We start from the raw sequence: 21,384 nt of genomic DNA, 5'->3' as shown, positions 1-21,384 counted from the left end.
CTTAAAGGGCAAGAATTGGTGAATCGTTTCAGAAAGAAATCCTCAAAATTTGAAAGCCAAAACTGTGTTTAAAATATGATCACGTACTTAAATCTTACTCTGCGAGTCACATTCGCGTGATGTGCTGTTTCTCACTTGAAGCTGAGGGGCGCAGCCTACGACCAGGTTGTACAGTGCAGTTAGCACTTGCTGACATGCGGAGAGACACGCAAAACAATCTGCAGCCAGTTGACGTTCCAGCAGGGATACAAGGGAGCCGTGACGTTGTCACCAAATATCCTCAGTAATGAGCCAGCCCTCCCTCGCTTCTCTCCATAACATTCCAGCTCCGTGAATATAATCCGATTGTGCTGTATGTCTTTAAACACACAGACATGGTGTCACATCTTTACGCCTTAGTTTTCCAAGCATTCTACAGGGAAGATGGTAACTTCCCCCGTGCCAATTTCAAAGGGACGCTGTGATTCATTACAGTCATGCTGGACGTGATCTTTGAAAATGGGGGATTTTCCATGCTTGCTTGAAAGCAACGCTATAGATCACAAAGGACTTCATGGGATCTCTTATCCAAACACAACATTTGGATTCATTTTTATGTAGCTGGAGGGATAGTGATGATCTGATCTAAGGGTTTTCATCTTAGATGAACTATTCCATTTAAACTGATATTTTTTATATTAAAACTTTATTAGAAGGCCACTGGGGCATGGAACAACACCAGTCATTTATGATTGTCAAAAGAAAAGAAAAAAAAAAAAGGTTGGGAAGTTGCCATAATTTCAAAAAGGTATAGTTAAAGCAGGACCATGTCCTAGGATGGAAATGTCCCTTGACCACTGCCTGTTGTTTAGCCTACTGTGTATGGGAAGAATAGAGAAAACAAAAGATCTGTTAGTATCTTCTGAAGTTTTGCCTACTGAATAATATTGACTGGTGCCTGGAAACAGTAAGGGTGGCTGAAACCTTGGTGCCTGCTGGGAATGTTGGGAAAAACACAGCCCCTTCTGATCTTTCCCCCCCGTTGCTTCAGTTAGAGGACATGGGGAAGGCGTTGCAGATGCAGCGTTCGTCTGGACAAGGAAGATTTAAACTTGTACCCAGATGTTGGGTCTCGCAGTGCTTCTAGACGTTTCCATATGGTGACGTGTTTGGTACGGTGGCGCACACAATGGCTATCCTAGTGACACCCCTCGCCTGTCACCTGGGTGCTTTGGTGCTGCGTAGCCATATCCGCTAACCAGAGAAGCGAGCGAGGCACCACCTGGCACCGCATCAGGGTGCGGGCGGGGAAAAGGAGGGCTCCGGGCCTCCCCCTGCCCGGCTCCTTCTGGTGCCTGCGCCCTCCGAGCAGGCCTGCCGTCCAGATTGCCGATGCTCTAACCAGAAGCAGCGCTGCAGAGATGCAGGGCGGTTAAGGCAGGCAGTGAAGAAATGGAATACAAATGGAACCGAATACAAAGTAAAATACAAACGGGGTGGTCCTGTGGGCGGCGGGTCCGTGGAAACTACTCAGTTGGGCTCACAGCCTGGGAGAACCCAAGAAAGGAGAAGAGGAGGCAAATCGAAACATTCGGCGTTTTGTTTTGGGTTTTTTTATTTCTTTTAAATCACAATCAGAAATATGAGAACCACAGGAAACCATTTAAATTGTGCAAAATCTCTTCCCAAGGCATCAAAAATTTGGGGCAAATATAAGCTGAAGGCTGGATTCTGCCGGTTCGGTATTGAGTTAATTTGATCACAAATCAAATCCTCCTACAGGCTTTAAAATATATATTTGTTAATATTAGCTAGCAGCTTCTTTCTAAGGTCCACAAAGCATTCTGCAAACGTAAATATTTCGCAAAATTCACGGGAGGCGAGGATGAGCATGCAGACATTTCCACGTTGGAGAGTAGAATCAAATCAGAGTCGCTGACTGAGCCTCAAGCGTCTTGTGCAAGCGCTCGACAGATGGACAGACAGCTTCAAAGAGGCGAGAGCCCAGAGTTATGCAGACTCTGGACCCTGGTTCTTCCCCCTGGCACACCCACACGCACACGCACCTCACACACCAGTTGCTGCTAAGGCACAGCGGGCCTTTTCCCCACCACAGCCGGATCTGCAAGGATCGAACTGGAAGATGAACATGTCCTGATTTCCGTCGGGGGCTCTACCCTGCTCGTTGCCTGTGACTCGCCTGTCTGGGTGCTTTGGTGCCCCCAACATCACTTCCCCTATAAACCATGAACTTACTAGTTTATGTCTTGTCTTCTCTACGCGTACCTTTCCATGGACATTACAATACTCCCCTTGGACCACTGATTGGAACATTTTAAGCCTAAAGAGTATTTTTTCATGGGGCTTGAATGTCGATGATAGACTGCTCAAATTAGGTTTAGCCCAGATTTTACATAAATATGCACGTACATTACATAGGTACATACACAGCTATATTCACATATATTGCAAGTGTGAATGTGGAGTGCATATATATGTGTGTAGGTGTGTATAACCGATCAGCGGCAGCTGTCTGTCTTAAAAGTTCTAGCTAAGACATTCCCATGGAAGATTAAGATTTTCCCATTTAATTTTTAACAGTCCAATAGTCAATGCACATTTTGGTATGTACAAGCTGTCACCACCCCAAAGCTTCTATCTTGCTATTGAAAGTCCACTCTTAGGGGGGTCCTCAGTATGTGGCAGACCATTCTTAGAGTTTAAATTTTTTTTAATATTTATTTTTGAGAGAGCGCACAAGCAGGGGAGGGACAGAGAGAGAGGGAGACACAGAATCCGAAGCAGGCTCCAGGCTCTGAGCTGTCAGCACAGAGCCCGACGTGGGGCTCGAACTCATGAACCGTGAGATCATGACCTGAGCTGAAGTTGGATGCTTAACCAGCTGAGCCACCCAGCACCCCATTAGAGTAGAGTTTAACCAAGGCCACGTTTCCATTGCCGGAACGAATGCTGGTTTGTGTGTGCCTTGGATCACAGACTGTAAGAGACGTGGCACAGAGCCACACAGAGACCCTCTTACAACAACACGGTGCTGGATTTGTAAACTTACCACAGGACTCAGACCACATAGATGTGGGAGCAAATCATCTGAAGTCCCTGCCAGTTAACCAGATGTTATCAAAGGAAAAGGCATTCTAAAAACTTGTGACATTTCAGCACTGGGCCAAAAGCAATGATCATGTTTGTAACCTCCTGCTATTTAAACTCATTAATAATTTACAGTAACGTGGGCTCCAACTTCTACTGAACTGTTCTTCAAAGGGCCGGAGTCACATTTACCACTTTTATTTAATGTAGCCGTGATTCATCTCCTAAGCAATTATTTTCCGGTATCTTCTGGAGGGAGGGGCATTGAGTAATTTACAGAGAGGTCATGTTTACCACCTTCATAGCTTCTGAGCAGACTTTAAAGCAAGTACATTTTGGTATTTTGTTCTTATCAGTTGCTTAAGTTTACAACATTTAATTGAAAAGGTTTTGAACAAACGCCAGGCTGTCTTTCTGCTTAATGAAACCTCTTAAAAGAGCTGTTAATCTACTGCCTTGCACTTGTACCCAAGAAGTTGCTAAATTAATTTACTGACAGAAGAGAATCAATCATCATAAATGGTGTTTAAACAATAGCAGGGACTCTGAAGAGTAATAAGGGGCTGGCGTTGGGCTAGCACGATTTATGTTATCACGCTGTTTGTGTTGTAACAGGTTAATGGCAGAAACCTCCTTTCCGTTGACTTTGATCGAACAACAAAGACAGAAAAGATCTACGACGACCACCGCAAATTCCTGCTGAGGATCGCCTACGACACGTCAGGGCACCCAACTCTCTGGCTGCCCAGCAGCAAACTGATAGCCGTAAATGTCACCTATTCATCCACCGGTCAAATCGCCAGCGTCCAGCGGGGCACCACTAGCGAGAAAGTAGATTATGACAGCCAGGGGAGGATTGTATCCCGAGTCTTTGCTGATGGCAAAACGTGGAGTTACACCTACTTAGAAAAGGTATGCCTGCGCCGCAAGGGTCAGAAGAGGGAAGTGATGATGAGTATTTTTCAGCGATCACCTGGGGGCTCTGTGGGCAAGAAAAACAGTGGCGTGGGACCGAGCTCCATTTATTATTCTAAGTATCAATATATAAGTCACCATGGGACCGCGGTGATGAATTTCTGCATTAGCAAAGTACTTTTTCCTTAGTTAAGTTCTACTACCTGAGACCCTTTTAAGTGATTGATGCCGCAAACAAGCACGCAATCATACTGTCCACCTGCCAAGTTTATACGTCGGCAACATCCACAAATTAGACCTTGAGCATGGAAGTCGTTTGTAAATAATCTCCGCGCTGCCTCTTTCATTTAAGAAAGAGCCTTACATTAGCACAGTTGAAGCTGTCGGTTTTGTGTTGTTGCTGGCAACACTTCAACGTAACTAGAAAAGGCACGTAGGTCCTGTTTATGCACTATTAACCAAGAGAGGCTATTTTATGGAAAGCCACGTCTCAGGAACTCTGTGGCATCCCTCCCATGTTCTGCACGGGAAAGGGGTAAGCATCCTGCCTTCAGGTGTTTGCCCATTCGTAAGCACTGGCACAACACCAAAAAGGTTACCCACGTGCAGGATGCTAAGTCGCACTCTGAGAGGTGTGAGCACAGGGACTGTGGTCCGGAGAGATGAAAGCGGAAGAAAAAGAACAGGGAACCAGCCACCTCCCTGCAATTCCCTTCTTAAAAAACATAACCCATCAAAGAGCGCGTTCATGGAGGGTTTCATTTGCCTTGGAGATGAACGTTGGTGCCAGGAAACGGTCCCGTTTTGCGTTCCAATGCCTGTCACGCCTCTGAGCGTGCAGCAGCCCAAGTTACAAGCTCAGCTCAGCTCTCTATGGTGACCGCCTCCGGCCTGACGTGGGTCACACACAGTAACCTGTCACCCGAAACTCACGTCCGTGTCCTCTTGTGCTCACGTCACGTGGTCTTGTTCACTGGAGGTGCTCTCCTCAGTCTAACCCTAACCCTGCTGCAGGGGAGTCATCCCTTCTACTTGTAGACAGCGAGGGGTCCACACTGCCCGTCCAGGGAGCCAGTGTCAGCTGCAGGTTCGGCACTGGACGCCTCCCAGCGTGGAAGGCTTCCAGCCAGGACCCTACTTGCCAGTCTGTTCTCCCGCAGCCTGCTTACCTGCTCTTCTTCTAAGAGACTCCCCCTTGAGACAAGGGCCCATGCCCACTAGATGACAGGTTTCCCTCCACACTAATTGTCACACTCGTTAGCTACTCGACCGGTGATCTGTTGAGAGACCCGGAGTAAGCCCCACTACCCAGGGAGCAGATCCCCAGGCCTGGAAAACCCGTCACTCTCCAACCTAACAAACCCCAAGACGGCTTCCTCCTGAAGAAATTGGGAATAGATCCCCATTTCATATCCTGGAACGTTTTTCCCAATTAAGTACATTACAGAGAAGCGTAACAGAAACACCCACACCTTGAGAATTGATAGTAATGATCGTAAATGTCGCTGAAAAATGTTTCAAAGGAGACAAGGAGCATGTCATTGATAAGAGCCACTGCCATGAAATGATAGGAGCAGTAACTGAGATCACATTCTCATTATCAGTGGGGATCCAAAAAGCCAAAGCGTGCTTTCCTCCTCTCTCGCAATCCCTAAGTTCCACCCAGACCTTTTCCATTTCCTTGCAAGGACAGGCGCACTAGGCCAAAACTTACTCACAGAAAGACAGGTAATATGTGATTAGCTACCATCAGATGGGATTTTAAATGACCACACAGCTAGGTACTAAATCTATGACTTTAGCAGCAATCCAAGCCTTCCTTAGCACAAGGCAGACTGTCGGGAATAGTCCTCAAGACAGTGGACAGTAACGAGAAAGGGAACGAGCCTTGGACAAGGGATCACGTGTCCCTCTCTGGCAAGGGCTGAGCGGAAGTCCCCGGAGAGCTCCTAACACGCACACACCCATAGATCTGCCGTCATTCCGTTTGGCCTCACGGGGTTTGGCGGCAGCTTCCTCGAAGGAGAGAATCGCCCAGGCTCTGCATGACTACTGAGCTCTACTGTTTACTCCTGAGCCTCAGGGTTGAGCTTCTCCCAGGCCGGCCTAGGAAACGATTGCCTTTTGTCTTTCTGCAGATGAGCAGAGCTCACTTTAACTTCTGTATCTATTCACTCCCTCATTTAGCACCCAAGTAGAATGTAGCCCAGAAGCCGTTCTTACAGCACCTGGGATTCGAATCAGACTCGATACTCACAAAAGGAAATTTTAAAATGCAGGTTTCATTGTCACTCCAGATGACAGGCAAGAATTTGCACACAAACAGAAACCATATCTGGACCCCTATCATGCCTCTCATTCACCATGTGAGTTAGTGGAGTTTGTTGACGTTGATGCTTTCTACACACATTATCCATTTGGGGCTAATTTTAGGTCTCTTCTTCATAAAGTAATATTTTGAATGCTTTGTTCCTCCCCCAGATGCACTGGAAATTAAGACATGATCTGAGTGGCTCTTCAATCAAATGAGGGGGAAAAGCCACCTTACTAAATAATTGCTAATTATGAATAGGCTCACATCTCCCATATGCTGTTTTCTCCTTGAAATATTGTCTTTAAAGCAGCTTTGCGCGTGCCTGTATTATGACTTCTCCAAATCCATCGACAATCTGCCGCTTGGCTGTGAGTGCCTGGAAAAAGAATGGTACAATCGTGACAAGTGGCACATTATGAATCTTGAGCCACTAATTGCAGAACCCCTCACAATTAAGCATCCAGGCAAATTAGGCAGGGGATCGTTAACAACGTGTAAGGTCAAGGATAACTCAATTAAAATGAAAATCATTTACTCCAGTGGGATGTTTGTGTATATGCGGTCACGGAATCTGCTTTTGCTCCCCCACCTTCACAAAAATATTGAGTAACGGGATGTTCTGTCATTGCAGTCCATGGTCCTCCTGCTTCACAGCCAGAGGCAGTACATCTTCGAATATGACATGTGGGACCGGCTGTCGGCCATCACCATGCCCAGCGTGGCCCGCCACACCATGCAGACCATCCGGTCCATTGGCTACTACCGCAACATATACAACCCCCCGGAAAGCAACGCTTCCGTCATCACAGACTACAACGAGGAAGGTCTCCTTCTGCAAACGGCCTTCTTGGGTACAAGCCGGAGGGTCTTGTTCAAGTACAGAAGGCAGACCCGGCTCTCGGAAATTTTATACGATAGCACGAGGGTCAGCTTTACCTACGATGAAACTGCGGGCGTCCTGAAAACCGTAAACCTCCAGAGCGATGGTTTTATTTGCACCATTAGATACAGGCAGATTGGTCCCCTGATTGACAGGCAGATTTTCCGCTTTAGTGAGGATGGAATGGTAAATGCGAGATTTGACTATAGCTATGACAACAGCTTTCGAGTGACCAGCATGCAGGGTGTCATCAACGAGACGCCACTGCCCATTGACCTCTATCAGTTTGATGACATTTCTGGCAAAGTTGAACAGTTTGGAAAATTTGGAGTTATATATTACGACATTAACCAGATCATCTCCACAGCCGTAATGACGTACACAAAGCACTTTGATGCTCACGGCCGCATCAAGGAAATTCAGTATGAGATCTTCAGGTCGCTCATGTACTGGATTACAATTCAATACGATAACATGGGTCGGGTAACCAAAAGAGAGATTAAAATAGGGCCCTTTGCCAACACGACCAAATACGCTTATGAATATGACGTCGATGGGCAGCTCCAGACGGTTTACCTGAATGAGAAGATCATGTGGCGTTACAACTATGACCTGAACGGAAACCTCCACCTGCTGAACCCGAGCAGCAGCGCGCGTCTGACCCCCCTTCGCTATGACCTGCGAGACCGAATCACTCGACTAGGGGATGTTCAGTATCGGCTGGATGAAGACGGCTTCCTGCGTCAAAGAGGCACAGAGATCTTCGAGTACAGCTCCAAGGGGCTTCTGACTCGAGTTTATAGCAAAGGCAGTGGCTGGACAGTGATCTATCGTTACGACGGCCTGGGCAGGCGGGTGTCGAGCAAAACCAGCCTCGGACAGCACCTGCAGTTTTTTTACGCTGACTTAACCTACCCCACAAGGATTACTCATGTCTACAACCATTCCAGTTCAGAAATTACCTCTCTCTATTATGATCTCCAAGGACACCTTTTTGCCATGGAAATCAGCAGCGGGGATGAATTCTACATCGCGTCGGATAACACAGGGACACCGTTGGCTGTGTTCAGTAGCAATGGGCTTATGCTGAAACAGATTCAGTATACTGCCTATGGTGAAATCTACTTTGATTCCAATATTGACTTTCAGCTGGTAATTGGATTTCATGGTGGCTTATATGACCCACTCACAAAATTAATCCACTTTGGAGAAAGAGATTATGATATTTTGGCAGGACGATGGACGACGCCGGACATAGAAATCTGGAAGAGAATTGGGAAGGACCCAGCTCCTTTTAACCTCTACATGTTTAGGAATAACAACCCTGCAAGCAAAATCCATGATGTGAAAGATTACATCACAGGTAAGCATTTTTTTTTTCCTTTCCAAGTGCTGAGTAACTTTAATCCTTACATGAATACGCAAAGCAACTGGAGTTTCTCTCTCGGACCTCACATTTTACTCGCGCAAAATCAAACGCCTGACCTTTAAATGTATTTGTTTCTCTATAGTTCCTTAGAAGGAAAAGGGAAAGGCAAACTGAGACACGCTTTGTCACTTCCTAGTCTGTCTACAGTGCCCAAGGCCACAATTTTCTGAAGTGCTGCTGAAGGAAGGGAGATGATACGGGGTGAACTTGGAGTCCCCAAGTCAGAGTTCCAGTTCCAACCCGTGTCTGTAAAGTGGTGTGGCTTTATAGACAAGTCACGTCATTTTTAAAGTCTGTTCCCTTAACTGTGAACTGGGGAAAATAATGCCTACCTTGTGGTAGAAGACCTAACAAAATGTACGCTATTCTGCTGCAAACAGTAACTACTTTGCAAACGTACCATGCTGATTTTCCTCTTAACACACGTGTGAAGCTCTAATGGAGGAAGCGAGGTGACACACAGCACAGAGTGCCTCACCATGTCCCCCTCCACCACCACCACCTCAGGACAATAAAGGAACAGCTTCTCCCACCACTTGCTTAGCAAGTAGGTCCTGTTTCCGTCCTCACTACGGCCTTTGTGCCATTTGGTACAGCTCCTGCCTGGTGGCAAGATTGGCACTCACTGTTATGCCAACGTGGGGACACTGAGATCTTTCCAAGTTGAGCGCGTGACCCAGTTGAAAACCTCTGTTCCTACTTCTGTCCCCACAAAGCCACCAGGATGAGAGAGACCAGGGCTTTGCAAGCACCACTCTGGCTCCCCCTTCCTCCCCTGAATTACGCGACCATAATCAACCTCCCTGCTGCACTTATGTTTCCTGGAAGAAGCTTCTTTCCTGTTTCCTCTTTTTGTTTTCCGTTCGGCTTAAGGCTTTCTGTTTTGGCTTGTGTTAGATGCTTCTCCAGGCTGGCTCTTTTCTTGCTCAACATTGGAGGCATGCTGAGATGCCTATTTTCTCAGTTCTTGGTACAGCTCTCAAAATGCTGCCCTCTGTTCATTTCACATCTGCCTCCTGCAAGCTTGCCATAGCTCTCCTCCGCGTGAACCAGCTGAAGCTCCCTTCCTTCAGAATCCTGATTCAGCAACACCCTCATGGTATTCTCCAGGTGTCTGTGTACACATGTGCATCCGAGTCCCCACTATGTGGGCAATAGTTTTCAGTACTTAAGGCCCTGTGTTTTTTGGTGGGTTTTTTTTTTTTGTTTTACTGTTACACAGACATCATTCATAGTAGGAGAAAATCCCTTGTAATCTTATACACACTCATTCTCTCTCACACACGCGCACACGTGTGCACACACACACGTGTGCACACACACACAGCGTCACTTTCTATTCTACATGATCAACTTGGGATTTCTCTCTACCACCACCCCTCCTAAAAGAGGGAGAAACCCACTGGTTTGATAGCCACGTGATGCTTGGACAGAGGGTCTGCCAGCCTGGTGATGAGGTGAGAGTTTGTGCCCCAGAGAAGGAAAGAGGAAAGCAGGTGGCTCTCCATCATCCTGACAAGCAGTTTACCACAGGTTGTGGAGGAGGTGTTGACAGGGGCCCGCTGAAACACCGGAAAGCCCGCAGCTCCTGAATTCATCCTCTCCTAGCAACGTGGACTACAGGGAATGCCGTAGCAGCATTTTCTGAAAAACATCAAAAGAGAGATGGAATAGCATAAAATATATTAGGTGAAATGCAATTTCAAATTTTCCAGCAATGTGCTTAATATATAAAATAATCTACACCCAACTGTACTCATAAAGCTGCAAGCCTGCTGAGTAGTTCTGTAACATTATAACCTCCAGAACAGAATAAAAGCCTGATTCTGAGCTTAATGGCTTTTGGGGTCACATGGAAATATTTTAAAATACCGTTTTAAAGGTTTCCAGGTTCTCTCCCCAAAAAAGTTCGCCCCCACCTGTGCACGGTGAGCCTTTGAAGTCATAGCTGATGGTAATCAAACTTGTGTGCCCTTGGCCCGTTCTGCCAGCCTTCAGCATTCATCTTTGATTAAGAATCAACTCTCGATTTTAATTCCCTCAATTTAGGGGTTTTATTAATAGAAAATGGGTTGTGGAAGCTGCATATCCTTGGGCAGTCGCTTTTGAAAGCCATTAACACACAACTTCTTGTTAAGACCAGTCTTTGCTAAGTACAGAATCCCTTTGTTTACCTCATCTGTATCTCTTTTGTGCTGCTGTGCATTGTTACTACCCTTTGTTACCACTTATTACCCACACAGGATGCGACTTCGCACTTGTGACAGTTTATCTAGTCTCCTTGAGCACCTAGTAGACTGTGTTTTCTGTAGCCCTGGCCACGGTTTCATTACCGAGGCTATTGTCTTCGTGCCTAAAAATAGAGGGTGGGTTTTGAATTGTAAGCTGAAGGCAAATGTGTCAGTTATTGCTGGTGAAGTTGGGTGTGTTTTCTTTTTAAGGTAAGGATTTACATGTACGAAAGCACAGAATAACTCTAATACCTTTCCTGCGGAACATTCTTCTCCTAGATGTTAACAGCTGGCTGGTGACATTTGGCTTCCATCTGCACAATGCTATTCCTGGATTCCCCGTTCCCAAATTTGATTTGACGGAGCCTTCTTACGAACTTGTGAAGAGTCAGCAGTGGGATGATGTGCCGGTAAGAAACAAAAAGCAAAACTATGAAAAGGGGGAGAGATGGCTTATCTGCATCTTATTGCCCCCTTTAATCAGACTCCCCTTGTCAAAGTGCACCAAAGACACTAATTTTTTTTTTTTTTTTTTTTTTTTTTTTTTTTTTTTTTTTTAAAACCTCACTTCCCTCCAAGTCTCTGTTCAGCAAAGCAGGGGCCTGTTAAACAGGCTTAACTCTGCTCTTAGTGATGCTGATAAAAACATAAAAAGACCTTATCAGAAGGTGATAAAATGAGGGCGCTCGTTTTTGAGTGCAGGGTTTCTACAGAGAACCCCCATGAAAGCACATTTATAGCACTTGGGACCTTTTGGCAAAGATACAATTAACAAGAGGGCGGGGAATTCGTATTACAAATTAGCAGCCCACAAACAATGCCACGAAGTTCCACTTCTTTCAGATCCAAACCGCGTTTCATGGGGAAGGATTGAAAGTAAAAATAAAATGTCCTCTGGTAAAGCTCCAGCTGCAGCTAGGTGTTTATAGAATTTCCTGAAAATAACATTTCAGGAGGCCTATAATTGGCCTGAGAACCAAAGAAAAAGAATGGAAAATTGGAAAGTCAGAGCTGCCATTTCAGAAAATGGCACTTTTAATTCCCCTCATTCAGAGATCAGAAAGGCATGTACAAGAAAACTAGAAACTAGAGTTTCTAGCTTAAAGCAAGAATAATTAAAGATCAAGAAATTGGGTTACCCCATAATGATAAGGAGGAGAGAGTGCAGAGTTTCTTAGAAAGATTAATTCCCCCCCCCTTGAGCAATTTCCTATAATTTCAGTGAAGACAAAGAGAAAAGGCAATCCTGGCTAGAACACACACGCGCGCACACAGACACGAGTATATGCAAACCCAATACCTCTGTTTTCTGGTCCAGAAAACAATTCCCTCTTCGGGATGCCTGAGTGGCTCAGTCGCTTAACTGTCCGATTTTTGATTCCAGCTCAGGTCATGATACCACGGTTTCTGAGATCGAGCCCTTTGTGGGGCTCTGTGTGCCCACAGCACAAGGATTCTCACTCTTTCCCTCTCTCTCTGCCCCTCAAAATAAACTTTAAAAAATTCTTTTTAAAATAAAAATGAAACAATTCCTTCTTCAAGATGTCACCTTCACATTTTAAGCAGCAAAGCCCATCGAGTTCCCAAGGTCTGGGAACCATTTTAACATTTCTAATTGCAAACGTGTCTGCGCTGATCGAACGTCACGAAGACCAGGCACACTGAGGTTTCCTAGGGCCTTTGAACAGGCGTGTCCTAACTGCGTATGACTTTCCAACATGCCTGAAAACACTTAAGTCTTACTGTACAAATGGACTTGCCAACTGTTTTTTCCGAGGCGGCCTTGTAAATATGGTTCAAGTTCTCTGTCAAGAGAAGCACACCATAAGGACAGCTTAGGGAATCCCCGCCAAAGACACTGAGGCTTGCCCCAAGTGCAGGAAAACAAATGTCTCTTTCACTGCGGCAAATGAAACAGATGTTTCCGTTTGGGAAACACTGGCCAGACAAACATCTGGTAGTAGAAGACATGGCGGAGTTAAGACGCCCCCAGCTTAAAGCAGTTGCCAGTGTAGATGGTCCACGGCCCCTAAGTCCACCAAAAGCGTTTTCCTAAAGTAATAAAAACTCCCCTCTAACGGTCCCACTGTGCACCCATCCCATACACTCCTACCATTACGCTGGCGGAAAATGCAGCCGAAAACTGCGTTCGCCAGGAGGGAGTACAGAGTATACCTAAATTAAAGCGCGCCCGTTTCAAAGCCTGCGAAGTGGGACGCGGTCATCCCGCAGCGAGCACCGCAGCCTTTCCAGCCTTGCCTGCGCGGGCTGCCGATTCCTCGGGCTCCCACGCAGAAAGCATCTGTGATGGAGGCACCCATAAGCTCGGCTCCCCAGATGGAATGGGCACGGGAAAGAGCATCTAGAAATTGAAAGAGAAAAGCTAAAACCATATTTTGCCCACGTTAGAAACTACAAACCTCTTAAGTACTACATGATGGTGTCACCTCTATTTACGTTTCAGAATACATTTGGATCAACTTGAGGGGACGGGACCCTGAGCGAATTGCTCTGCCCGGAGGGTTTTTAAGCTTTTTCATCGCTAAAGAACTGACTGAGGTTTTAATAAATGCCTGGGAGCTCTCCACACAAGTACCACTCCCTCCTCTCCTCCCCCCCCCCCCCAGCACACACACAGGCACACACACGTGACCACCTCTTTTCTGTTCAGCCTGGCTCACCTCTTTTCAGCCTGGCTCCCTGGCAACCGAGAGCTACAGACGTTCTCTAAACCGACCCCCCCCCCCATTCTGTTTCGCCTTTCAGCCCATCTTCGGAGTTCAGCAACAAGTGGCGAGGCAGGCCAAGGCCTTCCTTTCCCTGGGGAAGATGGCAGAGGTCCAGGTGAGCAGACGCAAGGGCGGCGGCGCGCCCTCGTGGCTGTGGTTCGCCACGGTCAAGTCGCTGATCGGCAAGGGCGTCATGCTGGCCGTCAGCCAGGGCCGCGTGCAGACCAACGTGCTCAACATCGCCAACGAGGACTGCATCAAGGTGGCGGCCGTGCTCAACAACGCCTTCTACCTGGAGAACCTGCACTTCACCATCGAGGGCAAGGACACGCACTACTTCATCAAGACCACCACGCCCGAGAGCGACCTGGGCACGCTGCGGCTGACGAGCGGCCGCAAGGCCCTGGAGAACGGCATCAACGTGACCGTGTCGCAGTCCACGACCGTGGTCAACGGCAGGACTCGCAGGTTCGCCGACGTGGAGATGCAGTTCGGCGCGCTGGCGCTGCACGTGCGCTACGGCATGACGCTGGACGAGGAGAAGGCGCGCATCCTGGAGCAGGCGCGGCAGCGCGCACTCGCCCGCGCCTGGGCGCGCGAGCAGCAGCGCGTGCGCGACGGCGAGGAGGGCGCGCGCCTCTGGACCGAGGGCGAGAAGCGGCAGCTGCTGAGCGCCGGCAAGGTGCAGGGCTACGACGGGTACTACGTACTCTCGGTGGAGCAGTACCCCGAGCTGGCCGACAGCGCCAACAACATCCAGTTCCTCCGACAAAGCGAGATCGGCAAGAGGTAACGCCCCGGGCCCGGCTGCCGGGGTGGGGACGGACCCGGCGGGGTGCGCCGCGCGCTTTCTCTTGAGCCTACACCACACCTTTGCTCGGATTTCTCTGTAGCACAATCCGAATCGGACTCTCCGACACAGAAGAGCCTTCCAGGAGAATGATACTGCTATTAAAAAAATAATAATAAAATCCACAAAAAAAAAACTTTTTTTCTGAATGACCTTAAAGGTGATCGGCTTTAAAGAATATGTTTACATATGCATATCGCTGCACTCAGTTGGACTGAAAGTATTGAAAGGAGAAATAAATAAGTGAAAGAGAGGAAAAAAAGGCCTAAACATTTTGTGCTAGGCCACCGGTTCCTTCGAGGCACTGTATTTAAGGTAAACATGCGTACAGTGTTTCCAGATATTACCGAATTGTCGACCTTTGCTTACAAGAAGTAGTCTGTCTGCATAGGATGTGATCTATATCTGTTAATTTTCAAATGTGGGGCAAAATTACTGTTTATAGTCAACCCAACAGCTTTCCCTGTGCTGCTTTGTAAAAAGGACGTTGGCTCAAGTGACTTCCGCCACCGCGGGGATTTCATAATGGATTTTACAATGCTAACGTGGTTTGCCTTGGGGGAAAAAAAACTGGCAAATAGAATCCATGTCACTGATAAGCAAAGGAAACCCTGATTTTTTTGTAAATTATGTGAGACAAGTTGTTTATGGATTTTTATATGAATTACAATTTACTGTACATCAAATATTAGTCTCAGAGGAGTTAATTTATGTAAAGTGTTTAAAAAGTTTATACTTAAAAATAAAACGATAAAAACATGTGAACTGTGTGATTTTTTTAAAAGGATTGCACCTTTTGTTATCTGTTATAGCTGTACAGTATAAATTATTATATTGTAGAGATATAACGACTTATGCCTATAATGTCCAGAAGTGTTAATATTTTTGTATTAGGTTGAAAAAAAATGTGCAACTTTCTATCACTAGATGGATAGGACAGCAATCCTAAGTGGGTGGCTAATCAGAGAACTCCTTTCTCTTTCTTCTCTTTTTCATCAGGCCAGTGTCCTCAACCATTACCAACTAAGAGGCACCGTAGAAAACTAAGGCTGGTGGAATGTAGCGGAAGATATGGGGGTAAAAAACAGAAAAAACAAAACCTGGGCCGGAGAGGCCCTGTCTCGTCCCTAACAGTGGAGGGGAGTTGATATAATTAACCATAGGGTTTTTACTGTTACCATTCCTTGAAGCTCCCATTTCACAATGGACGCAAGAGACCACATCAGATGCTCCGGGAAACAACATTTGGGAGGAGGAAAGGATCTGATGTAGTCATGCCCATAAACATGTGTCTTAAGATCTAGGAAAGAGCAGAAGCCGAGCAGCGCTGAGAGGGCCAGATGGAGGTGGTCAGGGTCACTCCGCTACTCTTGGGTTTGGACCATCAGGTCACCAATAGAGATGCCAAAGGGAGACAGAAGCTCCCATAAGCCCCCCACGACCCAACCATGCTGGGAGCTGGTCTGAAAGGCAGCCCCTGCTCTGTCTCGGGGGGGGGGGGGGGGGGGGGGGGGGGGGGNGGGGGGGGGGGGGGGGGGGGGGGGGGGGGGGGGGGGGGGGGGGGGGGGGGGGGGGGGGGGGGGGGGGGGGGGGGGGGGGGGGGGGGGGGGGGGCCCACACCCAGCTGGAAGCTAACGGACAGCCGTGCCCTCTCGGGCGCGTGCGAGTGACACCGCACGTGGCCGCCACCTGCCCTTCTGAGTCGGCCCACCGCTCTCGCAAATCTCTTTCGTGAGCACTAAATTCAGCCACAAAAATATTTTTAGAAAAGATTTCTCAGTTCATTGAGCTATAGTACACACTGTTTTCTTCTATGTATAATGGTGATAAAATATAGCAAGTGAACATGTCATAAATATAAAGGTTCAAGTGATGTATTGAAAATAATTTTCTAACTGCTTTGTGTGTATCACATACTCTAAATTGCACAGTAGGCGTGTTTATTAAACAGATTGGCTGGGAAAGTTTCAAAATAGCTACTGAATTTACAGTATCAGTGCTATTACTGTCTTTGTGTATTTGGTAGAGCATACCGAAGTAATTAATCTTCTAATGAATGCTGATATTTTATTAGAATGAAAGCACAGATTAGCATTAATATTTTTTATCCTGGAAATCCTTTGGCAAGTATTCCGAAGCCCCGATTTAGAAAAACTATGAGATTTCAGACCACATAACCATGGCTCTGTTTTACGTTTTCTTTTTTACCTGTTAACTTAGGTGTTTGCAGTTCTGTCCGATGGAATTTCTGCTGGACTGTATTTAGCATGCTGTAAGTACTTTTGGTTGAAATAGGCTCTGAGTCGAAATTCTCAGAAGTGTCTCTGATGTATTGACCATGAAAAGCTTGTTCCACAGGACAGAAATGAAATCATAATCTTACCCTCTTCTCAACATGGACTGGTCCTTTGCACTGGCACCGATAAATAAAATTTGGAATCTCTCATGGTGCTTCTTTTTAGATGAAGTCAAATCAACCCAATTAGTGTCTTGTTAGTAGATATAATGAGCCTATTTCTTTCTAAAAAGACTTGTGATCTGGACATGCTTTTAAATAGTGACCTTGGGGAATATGTAAACAAAAGACCTTTTTCTAAGAGTTGCGGGGGTGGGGGAACTGTATACTGAAAAGAATTAGCTTACAGAAAAAAAGAAATTGATATTCAAAGTATTTTAGGCAAAGCCAGTCAAAATGCTTTCATGATATTTTGAGATGTAAATTTTGTCTGATTTGTATTGTTCTTTTCATTTGCCTTCTTAACTTTATATGTGACCTGAATTTTCCATAACTTGACTATAGATTGCATCTAGGCATTCCAATAAAAGCCAACCCAATGTGTGCGTGTTTATATATATATATAATTTTTTTAAGTCTGGGGCTAGCCAGCATGTGTTTTAGGGGGAGGGTGCAAACCGATGCAGTTGGGGTTACTCCTATATCTGCAGCCTAGTTGGTAATATCTTTTCTTTGAATTTCTTTTATTTTTCCGACCACTGGCCAGACTACCAGCTCAGCACTACAGACTTCACAGGGGACTCTTCCCATGGCCTACTTGAGACAAACATTAACGCCACCCCCACAAAGCCAAACATTATCACCGTAAAGAAGAATCTTAAAAAAAAAAAAAAAATACTGCCCATTACTGCTAGGAAACAGGCCTCGTTCCTGTGATCCTGGCAATAAGTGCTTAATTAAAACACTTGATTAGAATAATCAGTTGAGGCCTGATAGGCTCCCGGCCTCCGGGAGAGGTCTAAATCTGCATACAGACCGGCTGATGGGAGAGGATGGTTAGTTCAGCAATTCCAGGCTGGCGGGCCAGGGCTTTGGTTTTAGTGTGAAAAGGCGGGCTTCATCACACTTGCTTTGTACTGACAACATGTTGATCCAACAAGAACCAGCTCACCCTGCTTGGCAAGGCGCTCGGTTTTTTCCCTCCTCGAAACTGGAGTTTAACCCGCTCCAACCAGGGAAATCCAGAAAAATGTTTGCTACTCTCCCTTCCTTAAAAGCAGTGTCTGAACGAACACCAGGAAAGGTACTGCAGGTAAAAAGGGCACCTTCGAAAAGAATGTTCTGGGTATGGGCTGCCGGCACCTCTGTGACTTTCCCATCCACCCATTTACGTGCATCGCACGTTACCTGACAGTCGCATGCGGTTTTAAGTGCCTGGCCTGCACAACTGCACACCGCCTGATTATAAACTCCTCCGAGTGCCATCAGCCCCCAAACACTTTAAAAGACGACAAGAGAGCGCTGCCAGCGATGCCCACTAGCCGTGCCCCCTGCCTTTTCTCTCTTTTATCTTGCGCTGCTCGCGAATGAAGCCATTTCTCTCACCTGCTGAACAGCAAATCGGCTGTGTGCAGGGCCTTTGAAATGGAGGAGTCCAAACGTGGAAGGCGAAGGCAGTGACCCACGTCGCATTCCATCTGGGGCAAACCACCCGGGCGGCGCGCACGGCAGCTGCCTTGCTGTAAAGCAGAGGAGGAACTCGGCCCGGAATGAGAACGGGGTCCACCCACCAGAGCCAGCCCACCCCCGGTAGGCCATGAAGGGCTTCGCCCTTAACTTCCTTCACAAATACCCAGATTTCATCCAGTGGGCTGACGTCCAGCACCCCAGGCCAGCCAAGGCATCCCATTCTAGAAATGGAGCCGGAAGGGGCTTAGAAAAGTTTGAGTGTGTCATTCAAGTTCACAGAAGCGGCTCGGGCCAAGGTGAGCCCAGATTCCCTGTCCGCGCCCTCCACTGCAAGGGCTGGGCTCCTGATAACCCTGCTGGGGAAGGCACTGCCATGTCCCTTAGCGCCCTGATGCCCACAGGGCACTTACTCTTTCCAAAGCTGCCACACTTTAGAGCCTGAACACGTTTTTCATCATATGAAAATGCGCCCAGGCCCACTCACAGGCCATGTGTCTTGAATTCCCCTCCATCTGCCAGTATTTCTGGTTCCTCCTCCCCCTCGTCTTAGGGAAGGAAGTCTGCCGTACGTTGTTAATGATTTCATAATTTCTAAAAAGATTTCTAAACAGAATGGCCATTAATTTGCATATATGCCTGTGTCAGGCTATTTATCTAGATTTTCCATAAGCTATGCAACTGGCTCGGTCCGATGACCAAAGAAAATCTTGGGGCGCCTGGGTGGTTCTATTAATTAGCTGACTCTTGGTTTGGGCTTGGCTTACGATCTCAGGGTTCCTGAGTTCGAGCCCCACATCGGGCTCCACACTAACCATGTGGACCCTGCTCTGGATTCTCTCTCTCCCTCTCTCTCTGCCCCTCCCCTGCTTGTTCTCTCTGTCTCTCAAAATAAGTTAAAACTTTTTTAAACATTTTTTAAAGAAACAATAAAATAAAAATTAGTCATAAGTCATGATTACCCATTTTAACACACAGTTAAGCCAGAGTACCAAAGACGTACTGATAAGCCACTGGAGTTTTCCAGCTTCTCATTCAAACCACTTAACAAATAGCCTCTCTTGCAAAAGCTCCCATTGCCTATGCGTCGCCTCTGCATGCGGTGGTCTCTTGATGTCGGTTAATTACTAATACCTTTTAGGTAAATTGAGTAAATAAGCCTTTTCATTTATGAACGGTCTTAAAATCCTATCACAGAGGAATACAGGACTCCTAGGGTCCCGTGTGCAGAGAATTTACTAGAAACGGATTCTAAACCTAGGGCCACACCATGATTCAGTTTAGCGTTAATGGGTTCCACAAAGCAAATTTAATCAATCCTTTTGGGACCTACGCTGAGGAAAATTAAAATGAGGAGCATAAATTGTGACTTCCAGGGCGAGACAGCGGCTTGGTTACACCCTCGCGCTTACTGCTTCCAGAGTGAATTGTGAGCTGGGCCCGGGCTGCAGGCGTGCAGCGTGCATTTAGGAGGGGAAATGGCCTCCGTTTACACGTGTCCACAGAGTTCCTGAATTCCACCCACAACGGCTCTTTCTGTCCAGGGCAACCCTCACTGCATAGAGCAGACAGGATTTACACGTTGTCCACTGACTGGGTCAAAAGGGATTCCTTAAAATTCTCTCGAGTTAACTCGTGGGTGCGGGTGGGAAGGGAGCATAAATACCACGGAGGTAAAATGACAAGGTCTGTGTGGTGGAAAGGCTGACAATGGAGCCTCTCGGTGGCGGTCTGTGAGGACGCACCACAGGCCCCTTTCAACCTGGACTTCCCATCACAGAAGTGATTAGTGACCTTCACCCAAGTGAAGAAACTGCCCCTTCAGGATTGACGCCAGGAAGATTCTAGTCTATAAAAAACATGGTTCCCAGGACTGACTGACTGACTGACTCTCTCTCCTTTCCTCCCTCCCTCATAGAAGCTCTCTGGGCCGCAACCCTTCACCTTGTACCTACACGGGTATCTTACCAAGGCTTAGCAGGAAAACCCTACACGGCCCTGGGCCAGATCACATGGACTTGAAATAATTACCCAGGACATCACAGCAAATTGGAATCGCTTGTCCCCACCTGACTTCACGAAAGGTTATAAGCAGGCAGATGTGAGCAGCCCCCCCGCCCCCCACTTCGGCTGTGACGTTATCGCTAGGGGCTGGGGCGCAGGCTGTATTCCACAGAGACGATGCAGGCACAACCCCGAGAGAAGTGGTCAGGGCGGGGCGGCCCCCCTCTGTTCTCTGGTCTTTCCCCCAACCCCCAGGGCTCGGGCTCCTGCGGAAATGAAAAGCCACCCCAACATTGGGGGCTCCGCGGGGAGGGCCTTTGGGATGCCGCCTTCTCCTTCTCCTAAAATCCCAAGGCGAGTCCGGGGTAGGCAGGACCCGGGGCCAAGGCCTCCCGCACCAGCCCTCCAGGGGAGTGCGGCTTCCCCAGGAACTTTCGGGAAGGGCTCTAGCGCCCCCTAGTGATGCGCGTCGTTGGTGAAGAACGTGACCCAAGCAGAGCAGCGGCGCCCAGAGCAGAAAGGAAAAAGCATCCGCCCCCACCCCCACCCCAGTTACCCCGATTCCAATTAGCCTGTGTCTCCCCGTCCCTGCCCCGCCCCCAGTTTCACACAGAAAACATTCTATCCGCTTCAGGCACCTCCTCACTGAGGCCTGGTCCTTGCAAAAATGGCTCCCGGAAGAGTTCGGCTCACGCCAGGCAGAGCCGTGGTCAAACCACGTCCTTCTTGCCGGGCGGATGGAAGAAGGCCCTTCCTCGCGGGGAGCGTCCGCCGGCTCTCCGGCCCCTGCAGCGCCCACCACCCCGAACTCCGTGTGTTTGGCCTGTCCGGCTGCCTGAAGAATCTCCCAGAAGGACCGAGTACCTGAATTCTGAGCGAGCCTGGCGCTCGCCGGAAGTGCTGGAGTGACATCCCGGAAGGCGAGCTCCCGCCGGACTCCCTGGGCCGCCGGGGCCATCTTGGCCTTCGCGGTGGAGGCGGCCTCCGTCCCCCTCTCCCGACCAGCCCCGCAGCTGCCACGGC

The 21,384-nt window shown here is 47.7% G+C and overlaps 1 protein-coding gene across 1 annotated transcript in view; it reads left to right on the top strand.

Moving 5' to 3' along the window:
- TENM3 (teneurin transmembrane protein 3) overlaps positions 1-15,916 on the top strand; it is a 194,344-nt gene extending 178,428 nt beyond the window's left edge. The window contains exons 23-26 of the mRNA XM_039250689.1: positions 3,703-3,999; positions 6,948-8,559; positions 11,136-11,266; positions 13,623-15,916. Of these exons, the coding sequence (XP_039106620.1) occupies positions 3,703-3,999; positions 6,948-8,559; positions 11,136-11,266; positions 13,623-14,378 (2,796 nt within the window). The 3' untranslated portion in view covers positions 14,379-15,916. The remainder of the gene's footprint in view (positions 1-3,702; positions 4,000-6,947; positions 8,560-11,135; positions 11,267-13,622) is intronic.
- Positions 15,917-21,384: the final 5,468 nt, after the last annotated feature.

The sequence above is a fragment of the Hyaena hyaena genome, unplaced genomic scaffold, assembly GCF_003009895.1.
Source record: "Hyaena hyaena isolate Hyena2069 unplaced genomic scaffold, ASM300989v1 scaffold_377, whole genome shotgun sequence".
Lineage (NCBI taxonomy): Eukaryota > Metazoa > Chordata > Mammalia > Carnivora > Hyaenidae > Hyaena > Hyaena hyaena.
Note: the sequence above shows the minus strand (reverse complement) of the source record. Positions and strands in the feature narration are given on the sequence as shown.